At 29.3% G+C, this 8,882-nt stretch overlaps 1 protein-coding gene across 3 annotated transcripts in view; it reads right to left on the bottom strand.

Annotated features, from left to right (window-relative positions):
* The window catches only part of LOC106478763 (exportin-T-like), a 70,183-nt gene that overhangs the window by 59,706 nt on the left and 1,595 nt on the right, over nucleotides 1-8,882 (bottom strand). For 2 of the 3 annotated variants that reach the window (XM_022382560.1, XM_022382575.1), the window contains exons 2-4: nucleotides 4,687-4,787; nucleotides 1,487-1,569; nucleotides 1,255-1,311 (exon numbers count right to left, since the gene is read on the bottom strand). In XM_022382560.1, the coding sequence (XP_022238268.1) occupies nucleotides 1,255-1,311; nucleotides 1,487-1,569; nucleotides 4,687-4,746 (200 nt within the window). In that variant the 5' untranslated portion in view covers nucleotides 4,747-4,787. Of the gene's footprint in view, nucleotides 1-1,254; nucleotides 1,312-1,486; nucleotides 1,570-4,686; nucleotides 4,788-7,041; nucleotides 7,092-8,882 lie in introns of those variants that run through there. The other variant, XM_022382570.1, reaches the window with a different exon arrangement.

The raw sequence follows: 8,882 nt of genomic DNA, 5'->3' as shown, positions 1-8,882 counted from the left end.
TATATACGTATATAGATTATTGCTAGTTAGAAACAGATTTTAAACTTATTTTTCTTAAAACATAGAACAGTAAATAAAGAAGTAAAGCAAACAATTATCTTTTCTATTTATGATTTTTGTACTCAGTTGCTGCTTGACGTAGATTGCTAAGCCTTTAAAAAATTTGCACATGGAGGATATGAAACAAAATAATGTTTTTTAGGTTTTATATATATATACATTTGAATAATTAAATAATCATAAATTACTACATTAATACCATAGAATTCCACTATAATTTATCAAGCTTAGTAACTAAAATGTATTTGAGTCTAAAACATGTGAAATTTCGAGCAGACTAAAGACATACCCTATCTCATTGAAATATTGGTTTGAAAAAAAGGAATGGCACCAAGCCCATTAAAATGGCTAAGAAATCCACTAGGGGACATTCTGAGATTCTGATTGGTTATTCATGTCAAATACAGAAGTAAGTGTATATAAGGGAGTGTTTCCAAAAATGGAAAGAGGTGGGTGGGGTGCCACCGTGTTTGATTTTATATTCTAGCTTGTCAATATTGGTAATTTGAGTTCCTAATTTGTTCGAAACTATAGACTTAGTATTTTCACATCATAAACATCTAATCTGAACCAGTGCTACATTCAACATACCAAGTGACACAAAAACTGATGTTTAAGTGTTTTTTTTAATATTTATTTTTAAACTAACAAACTGAATAATGTATAATACTAAAATCTGAATTATAATCTACAGTTTGATACCAAATTTATTGACATAAGTTCATGAAATAGTAGTTCTATAAAATTTTTAATTCAAGTCAACAAACATGATGACATGGCCTTTGACCTGTGACCCATCTGGAAAGGGATAATTGAAAAAAAAACAACATAATTCATGTGTGTTTTTACAGACACAAAATAAATAAGCCATAAAACCATGAAAACCTGGGGCTTGATTCAGAAACAATCTTATGAATAACAATATAAAAACCACTTTACATAAATAGAACACTTACAACCCTAAAGCATTAAAAAAATTGTCACTGTGAGCATTTCACCTAATATTATCAAAACATAACAAATTTTAAAAAATTGGGGGTTTAATTCATATGATTTAAGTGTATATTTCTCCAAATTTGTATCACCTAAGCCATAACTAAATATAACTTCTGGTATATAAAAATGCTACTTCAAATATTTCAGTGATTCTTTTTCTATCATACTGCTATAAAATATTTTTACAAAACTGCTTACCTTGTCTTTACAAAATGCTCTATCACTTGGATACAAAAGAAAATAACATGTTCATCCCTTTGAAAAAAAAAAAGGTAGATTATGAAGACATCATGGGACAAATGCTATAAAAGTATACATAAAAAGAAAGAAAAAAAAGACATAACAGTATAAAGACAATTATGGTATTTTAAGTTTCCACACTATGAATATACACAATATACATTACCTAGCAAGTATCTAACATACTTACAAAATCTGTGCAGATGTTAAAGTTCTTGCACACAATTGCCATCCATCCTCTGAAGCCTTCAGTTGCTCAAAGTACTGCAAGGCCTGTAAGTATTAATATAGGTGACTGAACCAAATTGATACTAATTTTATAAAAGTCACTAAACATAAACAAATTACTTATGCAGTCTCCATAAGAATCTTTTATAGCAATAAATGATAAAAAAAAAGCTTTGGAATAAAACATGTGAAACTTTAAAATTCTGAAAAAACTTCTTATAATGATGTTTTTCATTTAGAAAACAAGCTACGCACATCCATAGTTTTCATCAATTCTAGTCTGGTTGCAACTTTAACATAACTTGGTAATATATACATAAATAAAATGTGGTTAAAAGAACTTATTTTGTTTTCCTCACTTACAAAATTAAGAGTCACTGCTCTCAGTATCTTTATGTAGGTTCTTCCATGTTTTTAACCCTTGTGATTTCAACACTTTTTAAACTTTTTATTCAGTGAAACACCAATAGTATAAAATGTTAATTATCACAAGCAAAATAATATCTAATATATAATTCTTACCCTCCTCTCTTCTCTGGAATGCATATTGATTCACCAAAAACACTTAGCAAGTAGAATGAAATGTACGAACTACACATGAATAATTGCCTCCAAAAAATACAGAAATTATCCAAATCTATTTCAAAAATACAGTGTAAAACTATTTTTACTGAAAATATACTGAAAAAAGATATATAATGCACTGCCCTTTAAAATCTTTATGTTATGGAGAATTGTTTTTTGATTCAGTGTTTCAAGGAGCTTACTAAAGATAAAGCTATTCTTTACTTATAGGAAAAAGAGATTTTAACATGTTTGCAGAAAAGCCTGAATGATAATGTACACCACGAACAGGTGCACCACTAGGTTCTGCTAAAACCAAGTAAAATATTAACTTTCAAATGAATTGGGCAGGGCACTGGTGTTGATTAAGTTCATACTAACAATATCTCATTCCACATCTGTGTTGTAACAAGATGCTGTCATTTGCGAACTGTATGAGAGAACTTTAAAAATTCATTGAAAAGTGAATGTTACAAAATTTTTGAACATACAGTCTGTTTTTGCATATAAATGCAATATCGATGAATTTTGGGCTTCTTTTACATACAAATTATTTGGACTGTATTATATATTAAACAGTTCTCATTTCTAGCTTGGTTTTTGAACACCACTTAAATAATGATTTCTGCACCACAACTTTTGTAAATAAAAGGAATAGCTTGTTCTGGAAAATAAACCAATCATTTCACACAGTATTATACAAGTTCTTTGAACAGCAAAATTTCATATATAAAAAAAGCTATGTTAAAATTGATTTTTACTTGTTACCTCTCACAGCAAAGTAGAAAGGAGTTTTAAGAAAGTATGTTGGTTATATCACATTCACAAAGTAATGGCAGTTTATATTTCATTTTCGTATTTTAAAGGATAGATTTTCTACATAACAAAGTTAAAAATTTGATAATGAGGAACTTTTTAAAAAAATACAGTTTGAAAGTTTAACATAAAATATAAGTTCCAATAAAAAAAGTAGATAATGCATTTGTAAAGGTTTCAAACAACAAAGTGCATGTAGAAAGCATTATAACTGGTTGACATTAAAATAAATAGTCAAAAAATATTAATTTTTTTCAAATCCATGCTCCAAAAATAACCCAAAGAGCCCGTTAAAAAGGTAAAACCAACTTTTTTTTTTTGAAGTATTAGAGTGAACACCGGATCTAATACTCACATCCTAGTCATTACCTTGAAGTAATCCTTTTATAAGGCATTTGATTTTGACACCTACTTGAAAATATTAATCTTGATTTACACAAAGTTTTTGATAGCAAGTGCACAGAAAGTTGGATAGGAAAAAACACACAACAGTGGTTGAACAAAATGTTTCAAATTGGGAAACATGATTGGTGGTGGTCTGTTCCTTATTTACATTAATGATTTGGATAGTTTCTTGAACTTTAATATATATATGTATTCCTAAACTTGCTATTGATAGTACAACTGTGGATGCAAAACATACCTTTGTGAATGTTTCTAAGCCCAGAAGAATCTAAAGTTTTAATGAGTGCAAAAAAAAGGTTGATTATGAGTTTCAATGTTGAAGAGTGTAATGGATAATATAGAAAGGACTTATTGCTGTGATGATGTTCAAAAAGAACACTTAGGACTGTGAGAAAGTTAAGTCAATTCTTCAACCAGAATAAGGGCTAGTTTAAAAAAATCTGGGAAAACATTAAAATGCTTAAATTATGGTAGAGAATAAATAAAAAATCTTCAACATATTTTAAAGTATATTTTTAATACAAAATAAAAAACCATGATACAACCTTCAGTTAAAAACATTATGAAAAAAGTTCTGCTGAAAAACCAACAACCTATATGTTTCACTTTCTATTATTAAAATGTTGTGTACATTTTAAAAGCTGATAACACATAGTATTTCAAATTTTGATTATTCAAAATACCATACTGTTTTATGAGATAATGTAAACTTATTGATGGGAATGTTTATAACCTACTAAATAAACCATGAAATCACAATGATAAACAAGCAAGAGAAAGAGTTGATAAAATCCTTTCCCACTCTTAGGTTTTCATGGCTTACCTACAAATGTTTTAGATAGTTTTATCTCAGAACTCACAAGAAATGTATGTGTGAATTCTCAATATAGACTGTAACAAATAACTGTAATACTAGCACATGTTCCTAGAGTTGGGAAAGAAACTGAATTAACTGATATAATGTATTACTTATGACAATTGATTACATCTAAGTAATCAAAATATTGTCATTATATTTGTTTGACATTAAGCAACAGGCTATCTGTGTTCTGCTCACCATGGGTAAATGACCTGACTTTTAGTTTTTTCTATTTCAGCCACCTCAAGAGAATAATAGATTAGTTGAACAGAATTGATTAAAAAGTAATAATCAATTGGTAAATTTCATTAATCACCCAGTTCTACATGAATCTGTAACAATATGTTCTATCTATTTATCACATGTGTATTAAAGTAAAATTTTTTGAATCTGATAGTAACAACTGGCACTACCACAAACTATTACTAACAACTTTTGCTAAATTAGTTTCTTACTTGACCCAGAAAATTATCATTTAATCTAAAACATACATCTTACTTCACTCAAAAATTTCATACCCTTGTCTGAACAGTTGGATCATGATGGGAAGCAAAACCTTGAACAGCTTCAAAGTCCATTGCTAATGATATCTTCTTACTAGGTCACTGTAGCTTGAGCACTGAGGTATTTCAGTTCAAGAAGAAACATATGTAATAACAAAAAAAGATTTCCTAAATCACTTATCACAAAGGTTTTCCTACAAATTAAGTACAAGAATATAAAATTCATTAGTAGGCTTACATTTAGTTCATGTTAAGGTAAATTTTTGCCAACTAAAGTGAAATGCAATGTATTTTTGTGGCTTGTTTATAGTGAAATAATTTTGACATGGTGCATATAACTTGAAGAAATTTAAAGTACTTACAAACCTTCCATATAAAATGAGGGAAGAGTGATATTCAAAATGCAATACACATAAACCTATATGTAAAGTATGGAAACTTTTTTAAGATATAGGCACTTACTCTCATGAAATTGAAATATTAATTTAACAAATAAAAAAAAATATTTACAAGGTTAGTTATAACACCTAAAATTGTTTTATTATAAATATTTAAAATTATAAAACCTGCATAAGAATTTAAGAACATAAATACATGCAAGTGACACCACAGCATTACAGTTCCTTAAAGGCATCCTCTATCAGCCAAAACCAATTAATGAAAGCATCAAAAACAATTCAGTACCACCCTTCTAATTCAAAATATGGTCTTTCATAACTGAAACCTAGTGCTCTTAATATTAAATTTGGCATCTCCAGCCTGTTTATTACACTTTTTTTAAACAGACTACCAATGTACAGATTATTCAAATTAATAAAACCCTTTAATTATTCTATGCTACAGATAAAACTGACTTTTTAGCATTTTTATACAACTCAAATTTCTAAAAAGCAAAAAACAATCAATAGCTTATCTCTAGAGTTTGTACAGCATGTTGACATCCTTCCAGTATTGCATTTCCCAGAGTGTGGGACACACTTCCCTCCAGGTGGGCATGAGCAATTAAGTTAGAGCCAATTGTGCAATAATACAAAATTAAGTGTTTTAATAAATTTTTATTAATGAAAATGATAAGTAATTACTACAACACATACAGCAATTTAATGCATATCCATGTATTATAATTTGTTACTTAACTCAATTTTTCACTTATGGAAAAAAAAAGAGGAGGAGGGAGGAGGCAGGCAAGAAACCATACTTATTAAAGGGGAGCATGGATGATAAGTTTTGGGTAATACTGCTGTAGTGAATGAATTGAAAATACACACAGTACTCCATAAGATATTACCTGTCTTGGACAATATAACTTTTTCACTCTCAAACTTCAAATTTCAATAAACAGGTCCCAAAACTTTGCTTATTATAATCAAAACAACTAAACATTGTAAGTTTTTATTAACAATCAAACTTTTTTTCTAAAATACCAATGCTTCTCTAATGCAAGAAGTACATATCTTCCAAACTTTCTTATCTCAATGTCAAAACTCACTTTTGATGTTATTTTCCACTAACAAATGCTTTTAAGGTCCTTCTGAATAGAAGGAACATTCCCAAAAGAATCAGCTATTCCTACAGTTTAGTATCTTCAGTAAACTTAAGAGATATAACTTTAAAGCTAATCAAATTATTGGCATAAATAGCAAACAACAAATGTTTCAAAATAGGACTCTGGAGGACTCATTACTAACATTGTAGCACCCAAAAAAAATGCTAATTTATCACCATACCTTGCTATCTACCAGTACATCAGGTATCTATTTACCCGTTTCTCCAGTAAGTATATAATTATCATATTTACTTATCAGTTTCTTTGTGGCACTTTATCAAAGGCTTTCTAAAAACTAGGACACAACATCAACATTACATGGGTGCTTTCATTCAAAGCAAATAATTTGAGTGAAAAAATTGTAGAATGATTTGTCTGATGATGTTGCTTAAGTTGTTTGCATCCATTTCATTAAAAAAAACTTTTTATTCTATATATGCATATACCTAAGTACATTTAACTGTCTCTGATTCTTGAGTTTATTTGTTTTAGTGGCTGGAAGGTTGACCTTTTAGACACTGACCTTTCTCACCATGAAGAGCTTATCATCTGCAGTGGGATCAGTGAATTTCTACACAAGTACAGTGTAAATATCATGTACACAAACATTAATATTTTATTACAAAATATACAACATTTAAAACTAAAGATGCATTAGAATATTTTACAAAAGAAGACAAAGCAAACTAAAGTTACTGTGATGAAAAAATAATAACTAAACAGAAGGTGATGGTGAGTTTTTCTAAAAAATTCTATATAGAAAACAAATAATCTTGTTTTTTAAACTAAAACAAAAAATTGTAAATCTTAAAAAATAGCTTCACCTTCATTCATATACACAATTTAAGAACCACTGGGGGTCTGTTGGTCCAACTAAGCTATCACATCCACTAAAATACAAATAAAACACTCAAAGCCAGTCACTATCATTCAAATATTTATCAAGCCTTCCCTTTAACTCCCTCAAATTAACTACATCTACTACATGTCATCTTAAGGCAACCATCCTGTTAGAAAATAAAACTATCTTACCTGAAGACGACTTCTACTATGTCAAAATTTATATTTTGTGTCCCCTAATCTTACCATTAATTATGAAAAAATAACAATGCATCAATTCTAACAATCATAAACATCTCAATGAGATCCCCTCTGACTCTTCTTTTTTCCATGATAAAACAATTTCAGAGATCTTAACTTATCCTCTTATGACAACCTTTCCATCAAAGATATCATCCTAGTAACCCTCCTCTGTACCCTTTCTAACAATTCAATATTCTATTTAAGGTAAGGAACTCAATACTGAACACAGTACTCCAAATATGGACTAAGCAATGACCTGCACAATGACATTATAACCTCTTAAGACTTTTATTCAATATTTCTGTAAAAACAACCTAAAATTCTATTTTCCCTTCCATTGCTCAGATGATTTCAGACTGATCAGCCAGAACACTAAGATTCTTTTCTTTAATAACACTGTTAAGGTTATTTCCATTAAAATTATATTTAATAATTTAAACTGTGATATCACACATGTATTACCTTACACTTATTATAACTGAAAGACATTTTCCACTTATTCACCCAACTCACCAAAATATCCAAATCCTTTATTGAAGCAGCAGCATCCACCTCACAGCCAGCAACACCCAAAACCATAATATCATCATCAAATTTAAATAATTTATTAGCTATTCCTTTATAAGTAAGCTGTGACGTACTCCACTTATGACAATAATCTAGTTTGATTGAACTCCATTTATAACAATCCTCTACTTTCTTGCATCTAGCCAGTTTTTATCCAATCAATTTAAAGTCTTTTATGTGGCACTTTGTCAGATGCTTTCTAAAAATCCAGATACACCAAATCCACACCCACATCTACACAAGCAGCAAATGCTTCAAAGAATGTCAAAAGTGAAACTACGCTGACTATCCAATAAAACTTTAAACTTTATTAAACGTCTTTGCAAAACATGTTTTATTAGACTTTCAAAAACTTTATCCACCATTAATGTAAGACTAATATGCCTATAATTACTGAAACAATTTTTATCATCTCCCTCAAAAAGTGGAGGTAGCATTAGCCAACTTCTAGTCTTCTGGCACCTGCCATTATTCAAGGACTTAGAAAATATTATAGCAAGTGGCTCACATAAACAATCCTTAACCTCCTTCAAAACCCTTGGGGAAGTATTATCTGGTCTGTGAGTTTTAAACATTTTTCTTTAAATTTCCCAATTTTTCTTAGTCCATGCTTTACAACATCTTACAAAATGCTAATGGCTAAATTTTGACACAATTTAAGTCCTCTAAAAACATGAATATTGATAGGCCCAGAATTGAAAAACCCCATTTGAATGTTTCTGTTTTTTTTCATAAGTATGTTCAGAAAAAATCATTCCTGTACATATAAAGGTTTTGCATTAAGTTTATGGGTATTGTTTTGAAATAAACATATTCTCATTATATTTATGCAAAATATTTTTAAAAATCTATATCAGGTTCAGAGCATAATCTAAACATAAAAAAAGGTGGAGCTTAATTTTCTGCTCTTATATAATAGTAGGGTTAAGTGTCAACAAAAAAATTATCAGCTTGAAGAGATTTACTACTAGTAGTAGTACAAGGCTCCAACATTTAACAAGCATAATAATGGCTG

Source organism: Limulus polyphemus, unplaced genomic scaffold, assembly GCF_000517525.1.
Source record: "Limulus polyphemus unplaced genomic scaffold, Limulus_polyphemus-2.1.2 Scaffold12, whole genome shotgun sequence".
Lineage (NCBI taxonomy): Eukaryota > Metazoa > Arthropoda > Merostomata > Xiphosura > Limulidae > Limulus > Limulus polyphemus.
The sequence above is the reverse complement of the archived record's forward strand: the minus strand, read 5'-3'. Positions and strand labels throughout refer to the sequence as shown.